The sequence below is a fragment of the Stylophora pistillata genome, chromosome 8 (genome assembly GCF_964205215.1).
Source record: "Stylophora pistillata chromosome 8, jaStyPist1.2, whole genome shotgun sequence".
NCBI lineage: Eukaryota > Metazoa > Cnidaria > Anthozoa > Scleractinia > Pocilloporidae > Stylophora > Stylophora pistillata.
Window position 1 is genome coordinate 14,172,603 of NC_142526.1, and position 19,122 is coordinate 14,191,724.

The window sequence follows — 19,122 nt, forward strand, 5'->3', positions numbered from 1 at the left end:
AATTTAAAACAGCTTCTAAAATGACATTAAGGTCATCAAGGAACCGATATTCACATGACTTATCTCGGAAAAACCGTTTGTCCGAAACAACGAAGGTGCTGCTACAGATACTACACGAACAAGAACGATCAACAGTACAAGAATACACTTTAAACAGTGTCACTTTCAAAGTGTTCGTCGTAGAGGATACAGATCTTTGACATTCTGACCTAGGCGACGTGAATTCACATGATTCGATGGCACTTCAAATAGCTTCAAATCGTTTCTCTTTGGAAAATAATCGTAGTTGCGTAGTTTCTGCAATCAACTACGAATTTCGTGGCTAGAGGAGCCAGTTCTAATAAGATTTGTGCAAAACACTCAAAAAATGTTAATCATATCTCCTTAGACTAAAATTGTCCACGAACTAGCTCAGTGCTGTGTACTTGGCACCATATTGAACAGGACGAAGCGTTGGATATCTTTTCTTAATTATTAGTGATTAATATGATTGAACATGTTTTACACAAACACCTCTCAGAATAATGATTGCTTCATGAGCGTGGATGCTCCTGCAATATTTAACTTGAGGTAAATCGATGTAAACCCATTAAGGGGGATTAAAGAAAAGTATTTTTTAAAAAGAATAGGTTTATGAATAACAAAGCCTCCAATCAGCCATTCTTGTTACGCGAACAGGGGTACAAATTGGGCTTCTATATGTTCTGAAGATAACTCAGTGCCCTAAACAATTTTCTCAGTTCTTCATTTATTTTTTTTTTTTTTTTCACGGATATTGCATAGAGTCCACCATGTCTACCGTCCAACATTGCATTAATTACAATAGTGTCATAATCTTTGAACCAATTCAAGAGAATGTCCATGACTAAAGTCTTGTTTCATAACCTAAGATATTATAAAATGAAATGAGTCTACAAAGTGTATTACCAAACATGAACTAGGAGCAATAAATTTGTCAAAAAAATGCTTACATGGGAAGCAATGATATGTGTTGTAAGCTCGGTTTTATTTCTTGAAAAAAACCTACAAGGAATGAGAAACTTATTGGTAGAAGCCTTTTTCAAGGAAGCAGTTCTTGTATTCATTGTATAAACGTGACGAATGAGAGCGCTGCAAATTCACCATAGTAATCATAAACTTGGTATTATGTTAACAAAACAATACAACATGCTTCAGTAAGGCAAAGCCTGACGTCAGAAACCCAAAGACTTTACAATTCTGTCACGTACTAAAAAGTACTCATTGTACTTGATCAGGGATAGTTTATAATGCGGTATACATGTAATTTTGTGGTATAGTTATCTGTGGGAGTCTGGGAAACACGATAAAAGAAACTCTGACTTATTGATCTGCTTCAATTTGTTTTCAATTTAGTACACAATGGACAGTGGTTGAACTTGGAGCGTGGCAAACAATATACCAACAATATCCCAGGTGTGCTTCATTTTTCTCAAATGATATGGGCATGGGTAGTTTTTCAAGGAGCTAAATTCAGCTTTAGCCATACATGTTTGAAATTTAGCGCCCGAGGGTTAAAAAAACGTCGTGGTACAAAGTGGTATAAGCCAAGAGAAGATAGGTAAAATGGGTAGCTTTTCCTTAGGAAAATCGGCTGTTTAAAGCAGTCTTTTGCTAATATTTATAGATGCAAGAATGACGCTTTTAAGCTAATACACAAGTTCACTTTTGGTTAGGGCTGCTAATTAGGATAAGTTATTAAAAATAATCGCACTCAATGTTCGAGTGTGTTTACCATAAAGATCATGGTGTACTCAGTCCGAGTATAGCTTCGCGTCTTGAAAAAACCTTTAAGTTCCTTTACTATACCAAAAAAAACAACCCATTGCAGTAAGTAAAGATTAAATGTCTTGGAAATTAGGACAATTGAAACAAAAGAGCACTTTTTTTAAAAAAACATACGCGATATTTGCATTTCCATTAGAAAAGTTCTCAGGGAACAAAAGGTTTTTATTTACTGATCGAAACACCTAAAAAGTGGTTATCCAGCTATCGCTATGAAGCCTAGAGCCCGCTGAGTTCTTCAGGGTCTGTTTAACCAAAAGCGATGGGTTCTTATTGTAAAGAAAATGGCGAGCTTTTACACAGTTTGGCAAGTCGGTGAGAGTTGTACACATACGTAAGACCTTCAGAAAAAAAAAATTGCACTTGAACAGCGCAACTAGACAGTCATTTGCATTTATCATAGAGGATATTATTTTGAGGAACTCCGCTTTTATTGATAGTACAGCATGTGTTAACATGCCGGCAGGATGATTAATTTAGCTGACACGTGTGAAAAATGAAAGTAATTATAGTTCGATGCAAACCGAAATAATCAGCAGGGCAGCTGTAAAGTCAAGCCAGTTATCAAGTCCACAGCACCAGAAAAACGATTTGTTGATATTCGCCCCGCACACCGTGTTCAGCTGTTGGAAGCGTGAGAGCTAGGTAAGTAAAATCTCTTACGTATGGCTTTATTTTCACTTTACACACTATACACCACTCATTTCCTCAAATTTTTTCGCTTTCATTCTCGTCAAATTATATCAAGATCTTCACTTTCCTTCACGGAAAGTAAGGTTCGTCCTTGAAGCTTTGTGTTTAAGCACAAACAAATGATAAAGTAGTTCCCAACTAACGCGGGAAGCAATCTTATCGCATCTATGGCCACGAGATAAGAAAAGCATTTGGGTGGTTTAGTAACTTGTGCCTTTCTGAAACAGATAGCAAAGAAAAACGTTAAGTGGGAAACCGTCTAGGAAATTAGGAAAAGAAGATTTATAACATCACCTACATCAAAATTAACAATGCTGAAATTGATTTTTTTTTAACAGATATTGTGGAATAGCTTTCGATGCCTTCTGTTCGTGTTACAGTTTTAATTTGTCCTTTCCCTCAACAGCTGACCAAACTAAGTAAAAAAATCGCCTGACCATGATGCAGCACGCTATTGTTGTCAACATGTTTGCTTCTCTGTTGTTTGGTACTTTCGCTCATCCGAGATTGACGCAAGACGTGTCAGGCGCCAGGCTATTATTGGAAGGTACGTCGTTTTAAAACTTTTTTTAAAATCGCAAAAAGATAATTTACATTCAACACTCAAAAATTTAAATATATCGCAAGACATTAAAGCTGAAACATAATTCATAGTCTAAAAGTATTGGCCCGTGTGATATATAATGAGAAATTAACAAAAAAAACCATTGTGTTTTGACCAATGTATGGTCGTTTAAAGGCATTAAAAGCAAGCCGGCCAACGTTTACACACAAAAAAAAAAAAGAAGAAAAAAAAGCAGCAAAGCAAGTTTTGCGAATTCAATGCAAACTGAATCCACTTTTCCACATCAACCCGGACAAAAAAGGGGTTGAATACGTCACTCAAGAAATGTTACACTCAGTTTTCAATAATATATGTTTCCAAACTTTATTCGGGAATAAAAGCGTGCGCGTCTTATCATAATACACTCCCACCTGTAGTTATGAACTTTCGAAGAGTCAACTTTCCTAAATCAATTAAGAAAACAGCGGCCTATAAATCGGGAATATTATTTAAAATTGAGAAACAAAGAATATCTGCAGAAAACTTTACTTCAATCTTAAATAGAGAATAATACATGGCTTACGTAGATATAGAATTTCTCTTGGAGCTCGAGAGCTCAACTTGATATCTCGGAAGTCAGATATCGAGATGAACACGACGGTTGTTTGGTACCTACCCGCAAGAAACTGTGCATCATTTTTTTTATCATATAAACACCATAACCTTGGACTGATAATAGTGAATGCTTTCCGTCTCATTCATCAACCTGACAGAGTAGCACGAAAGGCGAGGACGTGTCAGCGGCTAATTGGCGATATCTAGGTAGGTACTTGGTGAAATCCTTCATACATGCATCAATACATAAGAACATGTGGGAATACATGGTCATTTGCACACATTAACATACATTAAGGATCACACCAAGTACTTACCGATATCTAGGACACACGAAAAAAAATTATCGTAATTTCACACGGGTGCAGTAACGGCTTTTCTCAGGAATAGAAATCCTTGTAAACACTGCAATCAAAATGTTTTATATTTTGACATCGTTAAGACCACGAGCTTCGCGAAGAAACCTCATACCCTTTATGCGTAAACTCTCACTTTTTCAGACAAAGAGAAAATGGTAGCATTATTTTCTCGTGTTCAGATTCAAATTGCAAAATTTGAAGTATGCGTTTATGTCATTTCGTGACTTAGATTTTGAATGCACCATCCCACTCAGCTTATTTCGTCGAGGGGAAAGGGAAGAAAGAAGTGGCATTTCATCATAATTATAAGCGCGTATTAAGTATCATAAATTATGTATGACATATGTTCTTTAGCAGCCTTCAAAGGAAAAAGTAATGGGGTATTATTCTTGCTCGATCTCCAGCCTAAGGAGGAAATTTTTCCCTTATGAAACCATGTGTCAGTGATCTATCGCCAGATAAATAAGTAAACTTCAATACCAGACCCTACGACTTTGATGAGGTGTCTAAAAACGGTTTCACGATTTTTCTACGTTTATTCTTTGATATCGGATCAATACTACTTAGAAAAATTGAACGGGTTTAGTTTGAGCCGTTTAAGTGTACTGTCTGGCGTAGGCACTAACTAATAAATGAACTAAGAGCGAAATTCTACCAAATAGCTTGGACAAATTGACGTTGATGTTTTGATTACCTGGAAGAACGAGATTTTAATTCTATCCAAAGAATATTCTTATGCAGACTGTTTTGGTGAGTAGAAAGGGCTTAGGCAAATCAATGTGCAAAACTTACGTCAATGTGATTGTGATTGGTGCATTTAAGAATTATCATTGTTTTCATTCATCGGTTCTAGTAGCCATAATAGAAGGGGTTTTAAAGAAACAAGCTTTTAGTGCTCTCAGAACTTCAGTCTGACAAAATTTAAGCAACTTTCCGCCGTCTTTCGGAGAACCTGTTGATCTTTAAATAACATTCTATAATCAGTTTTCCTTGTCAGGTATGACCTCCTTTGTTACTTTATTTCATTTCCATTGATGTTCTTGGAACTATTAAAGCCATTAAATTTTCTTTCTCTACAGAACCTGAGATGACGGAGTGTCCTGACCCAATCGACATGTCTTTTTGCTTGTTCGAGTTCCTCTATAATGAAGCATGTTTCAAAGGAACGGAAGAATTTAACACAAGATGCCAAAACCTCTGTACTGGATTATGCTAAATATATGGAACTCATTTCATAGATGTTCTTTTTAAAACGTACCAAGTAAAGTGGTCTTATTTACCTCGTAAACAAAATTAAACATGATGTTTTTCTCTCGAACGTGAGGCCAAGAGGACTCGTCAGCATGATAGAACGATAATCAAGGCTGTCATCGTCAAAGAGATATTTTTCATGAGTGCTTGTAATGGAACCAAAATAAAATGATGTTTATTAACAACAACCACTTTCACTAGCTTCAAATAAATCTTATTGTAAAAGGAAGGGATCAATTTGAAGTTGTCATATTCAGTGAGCAGAGCTGTTATATCATGAATCCATGAACTCAACACCGTCACGAGTGGCACATTCCTAATCAGGTAAAAGAAAAAGCTAAGCGGCCTAAAACATTTCAGTTGACACACGTACTTTTTATTGTAATTAATGTGTTGTGAAACCTCACATTGGTAACTAGATCTATCATGATCATCTCAAATACTGGTCAAGAGACTTTTTAAAGGTGCATATAACTCGCAAAAAATTTCAGAGAAAACTCGTAGCCTTGATTTTTGCAAGGAGAGCACGAAAAGACAAATAGCTGTTAGGACTGTTATAGACTAACGCTTACACGGATCCACAGTGAGGCCTCTGTAAATATTTTCACTTGTCAAAATGGTTAGAAGATGAAAAAATGTTTGAATCCCGCTCCTCCCATCACGCTTTGACCAACTTAATAAGGAGGTGTATAAAAACTATAAATAACATATAAAATGAAGCCTCAGGAGAAGATCATTGTCTTTTGGGGTCAAACTGATTTCCTTAATTTTCAACGCTATTTTACGAAAAGCACCATTCGAAATGAGACTATCAACTGATCCAGGGTGAATCAAACGTAAATGGTGCAAAGTAAATTTATTGAAATTTTTCATCTTGTGCGGACCCGGGGAAGGAGGTTTTCTGGAAAAAAGAATTTGATGAATAAATAAGCAACATACCAGATGTCATCAATGATATTGCTGTTTCAAAAGCCAAAAACACAGGCCCACGAATGTGGGTTTGCTGAGTTTCTAAACCACGTAATTCTCTTATCTGCTTTTAGAATTTTCCAAAACAAGTTTTTTCTGAGACCGTGTCAATTTTTAAATGATATTTAATTGTAAGGAGTACATAAGCTCAGGACTATCTTTATAATCTAACCGCGCTAAGTTTTAAGCGAGGTGCGCCTGTTCTGAGAATATGAGCTACAGTTAGCACTAAGGACTATGCCACTACATTCCCCTCTACCAGCTTCCATTTCAGCAAATCAGTCTTGCCTTTTCTGAACTAAGCTTCGTTATTATATAGAAAAGTAATCTAGAAAATTGATCATAGAGAAACTTGAAGCCAGGGTTCGTGAAAGAATTGTTTTTCTTTAAACATTAAACAACTCATGTTCCTAAGTTACCAGCCGATTTTAAATTTCAATTTATAATCTAGCGCAATCGAATCCTATCGGCTCACTCAAATAAAATGACAGCCACAACATTAATATTAACGGGGCTGGTAAGAATTAAGGTGGGCGTGAACACCATATGGTGATTACTCAACCGGTTATGTTACTTACCATTAGAGGCTTGATGAAGTTGACATTTTATGAGACCTGTCTATTCTATTTTTTATATTTATCTTATTTCAATATGAGCTTTGGAAAAAATCTTCATGTTGCTCATATTATCATTTTTAAATCAAATAACAACATTGTAATCAAAACTTACTAAATATTTCATAACAAATTTTAATTTACCTCTAAGCAAGTTGGCAAGTTATCTTTCGGAAAGGCGGCTTTGTTTGGATGTCAACGTCATGTTTGTTCTTCTTCTACTGCTTCTGGTAAGATTTCATAACCTCATATCGCTTTTTTTCTCTGATTGTGGGTAATTTGATTTGGATTGGACGGCACAATGGTCAGGAGATGTGTGGCCGTTTATTTACATAAATAGAGTGAGCGATCGTGTCTTCCATTTCCATCCAAAGTCACGGCCAGGAGGATTTAAAAGTAAGTATGTGCGGTGTTATTTCAGCCCCTAACATAGAATTAACATGACAATCACTCCAGTAGGGTTCTTTGACCATTTTAATTTTAAATCATACCCACATTGCTCTTGTTTCGAACTCAGAACACACTTCCTAGTCAAACTTACTGAACCAACTGAACAAGTCATACAAGACTCACTAATCACTAACTTCTTCTAAGGGAGTTCATTGGGACTATTAAATTTCCAATTAACTGAAGTAGTTGCAACGCCATTCCCAGGGTTTGTGAACACTTTCCGATAAATGCTTCTCGACCTGCAAATTGTTTCATCGGTGGAATGTGGGAAACTCCAAAAACCATGAATAATCGCATACATTTTTGTGATTGTATTAACTCTGATACATGAAAAAGAACTAGATTTTCTGCCAGTTATATACTTAAAATTCCCATAAAACTAAGTTAAATAGAGCAGAGTAGGGTGGAAAAAAAGATGCAAATATGACTGTATGTTCCCTAAACAGGTGGAAATTCGCCCTCCCTGACAGCAAACATTGACAGCGATCATGCCTCACACAGGAATATGTTGTCTCCTTCTCTTCCTGCTCATGTTTATTGGAATTGCTAGTGCAGAATTTGATGATAGTGAAACTACTCAGAAGGGGAGAGGTCTCATTACTAAAATTCTTTTCGAAGGTGAGCTTAATCCTTTTGATAGATGTTTTATTTAATCCTTTATTTTATGTTTAGAAGCATTGTCAGAATGAATTACAAGTAATGTCGGAAAAAGATAAAATCGCCTTTTAATTCATGGGTTCAGTAATGGGTGAAGGCGTAGACACCGCTTGATAGATATTTGCATGAATAAAAAATCAGCAACAGATAAATATGTACTAAATGAATGAGTTGTCATTCATCAATACGACAACTTCAATCAGGATATTTCTCGAATAATTGATCGAAAATGCTTCAACCGTTTCCTCAAAATAAGCAATCTAAAATCAGGAAATTTAATTAAATGTCATTCGAATTCAACTTGTTGTCATTCACTTTTCTCCTCAATGACGTGCAAAGTCTTTTGCACATGTACATTTGGAGAGGAATTCGTTTCTCTCCTTCTTTGCCAAACACGCTCAACGATAATGGAAAACTTTCCATAAAAAAGGTTTTGTAAAGCAATGAAAAGGGCGAGAGAATATCGTGTTGATGTTTTTCATCTAAAAAGGCTCGGGCCGAAGTAACTGACCAGTTTTGAAACTTTCATCTCTCAGATATGTTACCAGTTTTCGACGATATTGAAAAGCGTGCGCGGTGCGCAAACCGTAAAAGTCACAGGTGGTGTAAGAAACAGGAAATGTTCTTCCACAGCTGCAAAACCAAGAAAATGAAGAAGAACTGCCAAGCAAGCTGTAGACAGTGTAAGAAATCCTTCTTTTCAATTATGTCTTCACCTTCCGTCACTCTTATTTGGGACCTAAAGAAAAACAGTTAAAAAGTCGAACAATCCATCAGTAACGCTACCACCAACTTAAAGTAACATAAAAAGAAAACTCTCGTCATCTTCATCATCAACCTCAACAAAAGCAATTAAATTGCAACGATTAGCAATAACAACAGCTAAAAAGTCGGGCAACCCATCAGTAACGCTACCAACAACTTAAAGTAACATAAAAAACCCATCGTCATCTTCATCACAAAAACAATGAAAACAAAAATGACGGTGATCTCTTCAAACACCATTTAGCTTAAACTACAACTGAGACAAGAGGAAAACACTACGTACAATGATACTGACTGCTCACTGAGGTAAAACACATCTCTCATGAGCGCAGTTGTTAACAGCTCCTTTCTTTAATTTAGAATGTGAACAATCTACAGAGATCATTTGGTTGGCGACTTTCGATATGAAATAACATAACAGCTTAAGAAAAAAAAACAGCTGTGAAATCAAGTAAGGAGCATATGACAGAGTATTGATGAATTCTGCTAAAAGGCTACTAATTCATTAATCCGGCTTCGCTGTTTGTTATTTTTACAGGTGGCTAACGAGAAGGCATGCACTATTATAGAGAAAGAGACTTGGAGTGAGCTTGTAGGGACGGAATAATCCAAACAAAAAGAATTGCGCGAAAAAAATATGTTGTCTTTAAATTATTATGTACACTGTTGTCAAACTTTTGCCTGTCACGTTTCGATCATGGAGCTGGGAATTAACAGCGATTAAAGGGTTGCTTTATTTACCGACCAATCGATGATTGATGCTTGATGAATGCTGAAAAACAAGGACTTGAGGACCCACTGCCTAGTTGACTCTTAGGCCGATTGACCTACTTACCGAATGACCGACTGACCGAACGAACGAACGAGCGATTGAAGGACAAACGGGCGGACTATCAAACATCTGGCTAATTGGCTGGCTGACTGGCCGTAAGGGACCGACTGACTAACTGCCTGCTGACCGACCGACTGACTGACTCACTGACTGACTGACTGACTGACTGACTGACTCACTGACTGATTGACTGACTGACGACTGATTGACTGACTCACTGACTGACTGACGACTGACTGACTGACGACTGACTGACTGATCGACTGACTGATTGACTGACAGACTGACTGACTCACTGACTGATCGACTGACTGATTGACTGACAGACTCACTGACTCACTGACGACTGACTCACTGACGACTGACTGACTAACGAATGGCTGACTGACTCACTGACGAATGACCAATTGACTTACGACTGAACAACTGACTGACTGACTTATTGACAGGCTGACTGACTAACTGACACACTCACTGGCTGGCTGACCGAATGACTGACTGACTGACTGACTGACTGACTGACTGACTGACTTTCTCGCCGGCAGGCTCACTGATAGGCTACTTCACTAATCTCATTCTTAATAGCAAACACATTAGTGATTGATCAGAAATAAGGAGATTGCATGCAAGGACATCTATTATCAATTCGAATGCACGTGCAGTGAAAAGCGCGATAGGAGAAAATACAATTCTGAACAGCAAAAGAGATGCTACTTAGTTTGTGGTAACATTTTTCAAAAGAAAGATATTGTTTCTTCTTATTGAATTTAATAGACCTGTCAGATTTTTGTGGAAACTAACTGCTTATGCGATACGAGAAATCAAAACAATCGTAACAAAAATGAATTTATATCAAAATTCGAAAGCACCTGAGATATTAAAATAATACGATTATTCGTCTCAAGCTCAGTGAATATAGTTTACTATAAATACTAGCTAGCACTGACTCAGCAGTTTTTCCAAACCGATCAGTAAAATCGCTTTCCTAATCAGGGTCAAAAATCAGCGTTTTACGTTCATCTTCATTTCGTTGTGGTCATCCAATATAAGCCATTTAAGAAGTGAATGCAAGGCGGAACAAATCAACGAACAGATGCTATAGATATTGGTTCAGTAATCACAGATTATGCCAGGGTTGCTCGCAGCCTGTAGTATAAGATGGATTATACGAAGATAAAGGAGACGAGTATAACAATGTGTTACCAACTTTACTGATTTCGCTCTAAACTGAAACCACTACAGCGTATTCAAAGAAAAAATGCATACATCAGCATAAAAATAACACCATCCCATAAGGCATAGCCCCGAGTCCCATCGCCATTTTATTGAGCGACAACCAGAAGAGCCGGTGGCGGAAAAAGGCTTTCAAACTTGAACAACGCAACGAACCAGGAAACTCCTGCAACAAAAACAGCTGAAAAGAAAAAAGGGAACAATAGGTTAACACTTAACTATACCCAACAAGAACATGACCCTATATCCACACCAGAGGCGAAGGGAGGAGCAGGAGGGACATTGTTATACTCGTCTCCTTTATCCTCGCATAATCCATCTTATACTGCAGGCTGCAAGCAGCCCTGGCATAATCTGTGATTATACATCAGAACAGTCGCCTCCTCATGATAACAATGTGACTTTGAAGCAGGTCATGTTCAGGAGTTTGGTGAGTTGTGCCCCCTAAGTAGTGTCGTTGCAACGTTAATATTGTGTGTAGGCTTATATTAAAAACGTCGAAAGGTAGAGTCAGTTGACCGATCAGCAAGATCCAAAATATCTCGTAATGACACCCCCATTTCAAAGGTGGCCGACGAAGAAGCTCCTCTAACTGTATGAGCTTTAAATATACTCAATACCTGCCCGAGAAATCAAATCCTTTAACCACCTACTAAGGGAAGCACTAGAAATTGGCTTATGTGAACGAATGTACGACAGCAAAAATTTGTTGGGCTGTGATAGGTCCGAAAGACGAAATCCTAAAGTGCGGGTCTCATATTCCTTAAGACACTTCACGACGCACAAGTTAGAATTATCCTGGAAACCGGCATGAAAAGATGTCTTCAGGCTCTGCCCTACGCTAGTTTTCTTGGTCAAGTCCGGAAGCTGAAAGGACACTCCCTCGGGTATGTAACGTCTGTACCTAAGGTCATGGGAAACTATTTCCGGCACCCTTTCCATAGCAGTGAGGGCCAAAAGAAAACCTAGCTTCTGGGATAAATCTTTAAGGGAAAGAGACTCGTTAGCACCCAACCGGTCAATAAACGAAACCACAAGGTTGACATCCCAGGTACTAGAATAACGAGGTAAAGGAGGCCTTAGATTGAAAGCCCCTTTGAACAGTTGCACCACTTTGGGGTGTTCCCCAACCCACACTGAGTCAATTTTGGGGTGAGTACTAGGAAGCGAGACCGGTAAACATTTAGAGTCCTATAAGCTTTGCCAAGATTAAACTGCGAAGTAAGAAACTCTAGGATGGATTCTACAGAAGCCTGAAACGAATTAAGTTGCCGCTCTCTATACCAGCGATGCCTTTTTCCCCCAAGCAGACTCGTAGGCTTTGGTTCCACCCCTCCAGGCTGCGAGAAGTAAGGACTGAGTTGGCTGTGAAATGTCCGCCTGCGGGTATGACTGGCGGATAGTAACCAGCCTGCTAACGGGAGGTTCACCAAGCGGTGAGCCTCGCCTTGCTGTGTCGACAGGCCTTGGTAACGGGGGAAGAGAATGGGGGGATGCTACACACAATTCGAGAAGCAGAGGATACCATGGTTGGGGCTGCCGAACCGATGCGACCAGGACAAGGTGTGGCACACTCTCGTCTAGCAGCTTTCTCAGGCAGCGACCAACTAGAGCAAAATGAGGGAAGGCGTATCCCCTCACAATGCCCCAGTCTTGGGAGAAAGCATCTACTGCCTCGGAAAGGGGGTCTGGTCTCCAACTGAAGAAACGTGGGAGCTGAGTGGAGAGACGGGTTACGAACAAGTCAATTTTCAAGGGGCCCCAGGCGTGGTTGAACTCTGCAAAGATCAGGGGGGTCCAGCTTCCAGTCGTTTTTGTCTAACAATACTCTGGATTCCCTGTCTGCTCGGATATTTAGAACTCCCGGTAAGTACCGCGCTTCGAGAAGGATGTTGTGATGTAAGCACCACTCCCAAAGATCAAGAGCCATATTGGCCAGGACAGGGGATTTGGTGCCTCCCATCTTGTTCATGTAATGGACTGCAGTTATGTTGTCCATTAAAGGCAAACTCTCATTTGGATTTTGCCTCTCACAAAGGTCTTGACGGCAAACGCCCCAGCTAGGAGTTCGAGGTAATTTATGTGCAAAAGAGACTCTCCCTGGGACCAATGACCCCCTGTGGACACCCCGTTGCAAAACGCTCCCCAACCCCCTAGCGAGGCATGTCTCGATTATTAGATCTGGCGCCCCCCGAAACAAGGGGTTTCTCATTCCAAGCTTCCAGGTTGTCCCTCCACCAAACTAACTCCTCTTTGGCTTGTGGGGAAAGGTGAGTTAAAGACTCGTAAGTCAGAGACTGCTGGTAAGCCCTGGTTTTTTTTTGGTTATTAAGTGACGGAAGTGTAGGGGCCCGGGAAAGACAGCTTGAATGGTAGAGGTAAGGTGGCCCAACAACTTGGCTAGTTGTTGCACTGAGACAAGAGGAGAATCTATCAAATGCTAACATTCTTTCCTTACTTTCCTGATTTTGTCCCGGAGAAGCGCAAGGGTCAGTGCGAGGGAGTCTACTACAAAACCTAGAAATTCCATTTGTGTCGCAGGGACTAGTATCAACTTTTGATAGTTTACCATGAAGCCTAGCCCTTCTAGAAGATCTAGGGCAGTGGAGGCGTGTTGAAGGGCGAGGGCAAAGGATGCAACCATAATCAGGATATCGTCTAAATAAATGATGAGTCTGATACCCAGTTGTCTCAGATGGCCTACGACTGGTTTCAAGAGCTTCGTGAAAACCCTGGGAGCGCTTGACATGCCGAAGGGAAGGCAAGAAAACTCGTACATTATTTCTTTCCAAATGAACCTCAGATATTTTTGGTGGTTCTTCCATATGGGCACTGTGAAATAGGCATCCTTTAGGTCTATCTTGACCATGAAGTCCCCTTTCCTTAGTAGGTCCCTTCACATATGAATGCCCTCCATTTTGAAATGTTCGTAAGACAGAAACTGGTTTAGCGCCCGGAGGTTCACTACAAACCTCTGACCACCTACTTTTTTGGGACTAGAAAGATGGTGCTCACAAAACCTTGTTGTGTGTCCCCTGGGGAAACCACATGAATAGCTACTTTCTCTAGCATATGCTGAATTTCCCGATCGATAAGATCCGAATTCTCCTTTGACTGAAGCACAGGTAGAGGAAGAGAGGACTGTTGAGGGGCAGCCACGAAATCTAGGTGATAGTCCTGAACGGTTTCTAAAACCCAAGGGTCTCCCCTTACAAGACCCCAATTTGGTATGCAATGTTTTAGACGCCCTGCAAGAGGAAGGTGGGTTACTTCTAACGGATATAAATTGAGACTCATACCTGGTAATAAGTGGGGAGGCCTTTCTACTGGCTGGCTGGGGGGACTTGGTGCAGAGATCCCCGGGGGGACCTTCCCCGACTCCTGAAGGAACCCCTGAACTGATTGAAGGTGTTTGTGTACTGGAACCCACGACTCACACCACCCCAGCGGTTCCCTCGTCTTCTGGAAGGGGTGATGCGGCGTCGAAAAAACTGAGTAGATCGGGAGGCGTTACCCACTGAAGCAGCTTGAAGCAAAGTTTTTGCTGTTTCTGATCTGGTTTTAATTCTTGTCTCAAAACCACTCAAATACATTTTTTCCAGCCTGGGGGAACTCCTCAGAGGCAAGAGAGGACAGAGTGCCCTTGGAATTGATCTTGTTCAGCACAGTCTTGCGCCTCTCCTTGGATAGAAGCGCAGAGGCATTACCCAATAGGCGAATAGCATTAGAGGAAATTGCACCGAGATATTTCAACTGCTCAAAACTGAAAGTCACATTTTCGCCTGGTTTGGCTTCAGCAAGAAAGCCGTAGATAAGTTCAAATAACATAGAAATCGGGCCCAACACACGGTCTCGCAAAAACCTTGTCTGCGGTCTTGATACCCGGGACAAGACTTAGGAGATAATTATGCAAGGCAGGAGTGTATATCGAATCAACATCCGGGCGAGAGTATTTTCTGGTAATTGCCTTTCGCTCAAAGGCAGATAAAGGCTTATGTTATTTTCCTAAAAATGAGGATAATTCTTCACTCGCTTGCCAACGCGCACTGTGGCAAAATTCATCCTCGTCTTTATCATCACCTGAAGGATGAGAAGTGTGCTGTGACGAGTCAGAAATACCAACCTCAAGGATAAGAATCTCGTCTGAAGGATTTTCAGCCCCACGTGGCCTTTTGGTCGCCGGGGAAAATGTGTCATGTGCCGTCTGAGCCTTGGACGCTCCGGCAGAATTACTGTTAGATTTGGCTGCGCTGTCAGCGCCAATCACACGATCCTCGTGAAAGGCTCGCCGAAGCAAAGTGAGCGCCTCGGTTAAAAATCTGCTGCTCTAGTGCAACGGGATGGACATTACCTTCCCCGCTACTCGTTTGACCCTCCTGAGACGGGATGACGGCTCCTGAATAACGATCCTCTTGACCACATGAAGCCTCATCCACCTTCCTTTAGAGCGAAATAAAATGGCGATGAGATGGACTCGGCGCTATGCCTTATGGGATGATGTTATTTTGATGCTAATTTATGCATTTTTTTGCTTTGAATACGCTGTTGTGGTTTCAGTTTAGAGCGAATTAACAATTGGTTCATGCTTCAGCGTGCACTATCGAGTTATGGAGCACGCGGGAAGTTTGGAGAGCACGAAAGAAGCGTAACAGTTACCCGAGGCGATAGCTAGAGTTGCCCTCGGCTATCGCCTCGGATAACTCTTACGCTTCTTTCGTGCTCTTCAAACTTCCCGCGTGCTCCATAACTCGATAATGCACAGCTAAAAGCATGAACCAATTGTTTTAGAACATAGCCGGTGGAATTGTACATCAAATCTGACGCGAAAAACGGACAACAATATCAGTTGAAGTATATCGTGACGGCGCTGATGCCGAGTCTACTTTTCCTTTGTTTTTCTCTTTTTCTGCCTCATTTAAGAACTCTAGCCCAAGGGAAAAGGTCGAAACATTGTCTTAGTTTTCGGACTAGTAGGCCGAGTTTCTGTTTGTATCCATTATTGTCGCGAAATATATTATTTTCCCCGCGCTAACAATGGCCGCTAGCGCGAAAAAAATTTTCTGGCGAGGTCGGATTTGCTGACGCTATCAGCGTGCACTATCGGAATTTTGAGCACGCTTACGTATAATGAATGTGTAAAGGCTGATAGTTTCGAAAGAAACTGTTTGGGGCTGCGTCGGTGGGAGTAACGAAATAATTTGGATATATCAACAAAGTTGAAATGGTAAATTGGCCACCGTAATGATTACAAAAGCTGACGTTTCGAGCGTTAGCCCTTCGTCGGAGCGAATAGAGGAATTGTGGGTTGTGTGTGTTTTTAAAGGCAGAAAATGGAGCTACGTTATTGGTGGGTGCATGGCAACGAGAAAAACATGAATAAATTAGTGGAATGAAAAGCGTTCATTGATCCCTGTGGGATTTAGACTGCCGGTTTGAAAGATAAGCTTTTGTTCAAGATTTTTACGGCTTTCTGTGCCACCTAAGAGCAAGGAAAGACCGCAGATTGCCATATGTTGCTTAGAATGATTGGGTAAATTAAAATGTCTAGCGACTGGTTTCGATGTGTCCTTGTCATTCCTTTCCACGTCTCGAAGGTGTTCTCGGAATCGGTCACCTAGTCTTCTGCCTGTTTCGCCGATGTATATCTTTTTGCAATAAGTGCAAGTTACGCAATAGATTACATTAGCGGAGGTGCACGTGAAGTGGTCGGTGATCTTAATGGATCGTTTAGGTCCCGATATTTTATCAGTGTTGTGAATGAAAGGACACGTTTTGCATCGTGCACGAGCGCATTTAAAAGTGCCTGGTTGCTCATTAGTCTGAAAAGAACTTCTGACCAAAAAATTGCCTAAGTTTTTGTCGCGTTTGAATGAAATGAGCGGAGGCTGCGAAAAGATAGTGCCTGTCTCTGGATCGTTTTGAAGTAATTTAAAGTTTTTAAGAATGATGGATTTAACTGAGTGGTTGTGAGGGTGAAACGTGAGAGTGAATGGAATGCGGTCGGAATCTTCTTTATGCGACGTTTGTAGTGCTGAATGTCGATCAATAAGTTGAGCGCGGTGGTAACCCGCTTGAACGACGGAAACAGGGTAACCACGTTCATCGAAGAACTGGCACATTGACTCTGATTTGTGGTGAAAATCAGAGTCATTACTACATAAACGACGAAGTCTTAGAAACTGAGAAAAAGGAATGGAATTCTTAACGTGAGATGGATGAGAAGAGGAATATAACAAGTAATTATGAGAGTCTGTAGGTTTGTAATACACACTAGTGCATAAACCGTTACCTTCAATTGAAACTTTGACGTCTAAGAAGGATAAAGAATTGTCAGAAATTTCCCAAGTATATTTCAGAGCCGGGTGAAAAGAATTGACTGCAGTTACGAATTGAGTGAGCTCCTCTCTTGTAGAGGAGGTAGCGCCGATACAGTCGTCGATGTAGCGACCGTAGAGTTCAGGTTTAGACCCGTTGTATTGGCTGAAAAATTGGTGTTCGACAAAACCTACAAAAAGATTCGCATAGCTAGGTCCCATTTTGGTGCCCATGGCTACACCATTGGTTTGTTTGAAGAAGTTGTTTCCGAATGAAAAACAATTGAGTGTGAGCACTAGTTCGGCTAAGCGTAGTAGTGTTGCAGATTTAGGTTCCTTAACAGTACGTTGATCAAAAAAATGTTTAAGGGCCAGAAGGCCTTCGCCATTAGGAATGACAGTGTAAAGAGACGTAATGTCCATGGTGAAAAGGAGTTTGTTTTGGCCAAGGAAATTAAAGTCTCGAAAAATTTGAAGAGCGTGTTGGCTGTCTTTAATATATGATGGTAAAGTTTTGACGATGGGAGCCATAATTTTGTCTAAATAGCTGGAGATAAGTTCGGTAGGGCAACTGCAAGCCGAGACAATGGGCCGACCCGGGTTGCATAACTTGCACTTATTGCAAAAAGATATACATCGGCGAAACAGGCAGAAGACTAGGTGACCGATTCCGAGAACACCTTCGAGACGTGGAAAGGAATGACAAGGACACATCGAAACCAGTCGCTAGACATTTTAATTTACCCAATCATTCTAAGCAACATATGGCAATCTGCGGTCTTTCCTTGCTCTTAGGTGGCACAGAAAGCCGTAAAAATCTTGAACAAAAGCTTATCTTTCAAACCGGCAGTCTAAATCCCACAGGGATCAATGAACGCTTTTCATTCCACTAATTTATTCATGTTTTTCTCGTTGCCATGCACCCACCAATAACGTAGCTCCATTTTCTGCCTTTAAAAACACACACAACCCACAATTCCTCTATTCGCTCCGACGAAGGGCTAACGCTCGAAACGTCAGCTTTTGTAATCATTACGGTGGCCAATTTACCATTTCAACTTTGTTGATATATCCAAATTATAATGAATGTGATTGCGCGACTCTGCTAGCTATGTTCTAAAAAGAGTTGGTAACACATTGTTATAGGAGGCGACTGTTCTGATGTATAATAAAAGTATGTTGCAATTAACAATTGTTTCATGCTTTAGCGTGCACTATCGAGTTATGGAGCACGAGGGAAGTTTGGAGAGCACGAAAGAAGCTTAGGAGCTGCCCGAGGCAATAGCCGAGGGAAACTCTAGCTTCTTGAGTGCTCTCCAAACTTCCCACGTGCTCCATAACTCGATAGTGCACAGCTGAAAGCATGAACCAAATGTTTTAGAACATAGCTGGTGGAATTGTACATCAAATCCGACGCGATAAACGGACAACAATATCAATTGAAGCGAATCGTGACGGCGCTGATGCCGAGTCTCCTTTTCCTTTGTTTTTCTCTTTTTCTGCCTCATTTAAGAACTCTAGCCCAAGGGAAAAGGTCGAAAAATTGTCTTCGTTGTGGTACTAGTAGGCCGAGTCTCTGTTTGTATCCATTATTGTCGCGAAATATATTATTTTTCCCCGAGCTAACAATGGCCGCTCGCGCGAAAAAAAAAATTTCTGGCTAAGCGATTTGCTCACGCTATATCAGCGTGCACTATCGGGATTTTGAGTACGCTTACGTATACTGAATTTGATTGCGCGGCTCTGCTAGCTATGTTCTAATGGAATATGAAGCTATCCTGGGCTGCATCAAAGCGTTCTAAATATCTGACTGGCCTCTCGGTAAGCGCAACATCACCACGAGCTGCTTTTTCACCGCTTAGATGTTAGCCATAACTGCTAACATCGTGACAGGGTGATGTCTTTGGTTTGAACTTGATGCAGACGTAATATTTGGCTTTTTGCCAATTTCATTCCCTGTAAACACGAATCAGAGTAAAGCATCGTGAGAAAGTAAGTATTAACAATTCGTTAGACGGACCTG

At 40.5% G+C, this 19,122-nt stretch overlaps 1 protein-coding gene and 1 long non-coding RNA gene across 4 annotated transcripts; one reads left to right on the top strand and one right to left on the bottom strand.

Moving 5' to 3' along the window:
* Positions 1 to 2,309: 2,309 nt before the first annotated feature.
* On the top strand, positions 2,310 to 9,468 carry LOC111335738 (uncharacterized). 2 transcript variants are annotated; one of them, XR_002695375.2, is made up of 6 exons: positions 2,310 to 2,448; positions 2,903 to 3,043; positions 5,094 to 7,244; positions 7,745 to 7,916; positions 8,492 to 8,638; positions 9,259 to 9,468. XR_002695375.2 is itself a non-coding variant. In XM_088730571.1 (4 exons), exons 2-4 carry the CDS (start codon positions 7,787 to 7,789, stop codon positions 9,264 to 9,266), a joined length of 285 nt encoding a protein of 94 aa, XP_088586697.1. In that variant the 5' UTR covers positions 7,100 to 7,244; positions 7,745 to 7,786; the 3' UTR covers positions 9,267 to 9,468. The 2 variants fall into 2 exon arrangements, 1 of the variants encoding a protein (XP_088586697.1); XM_088730571.1 differs by lacking the exons at positions 2,310 to 2,448; positions 2,903 to 3,043 and having other exon boundaries at positions 7,100 to 7,244.
* A 1,273-nt stretch (positions 9,469 to 10,741) lies between these two features.
* On the bottom strand, positions 10,742 to 15,355 carry LOC148725137 (uncharacterized). 2 transcript variants are annotated; one of them, XR_015990726.1, is made up of 3 exons: positions 14,909 to 15,340; positions 14,085 to 14,466; positions 10,742 to 10,966 (listed from the first exon to the last, which is right to left on the bottom strand). It is a non-coding gene; the product is annotated as an uncharacterized LOC148725137 (long non-coding RNA). The 2 variants fall into 2 exon arrangements; XR_015990725.1 differs by having other exon boundaries at positions 14,085 to 15,355.
* Positions 15,356 to 19,122: the final 3,767 nt, after the last annotated feature.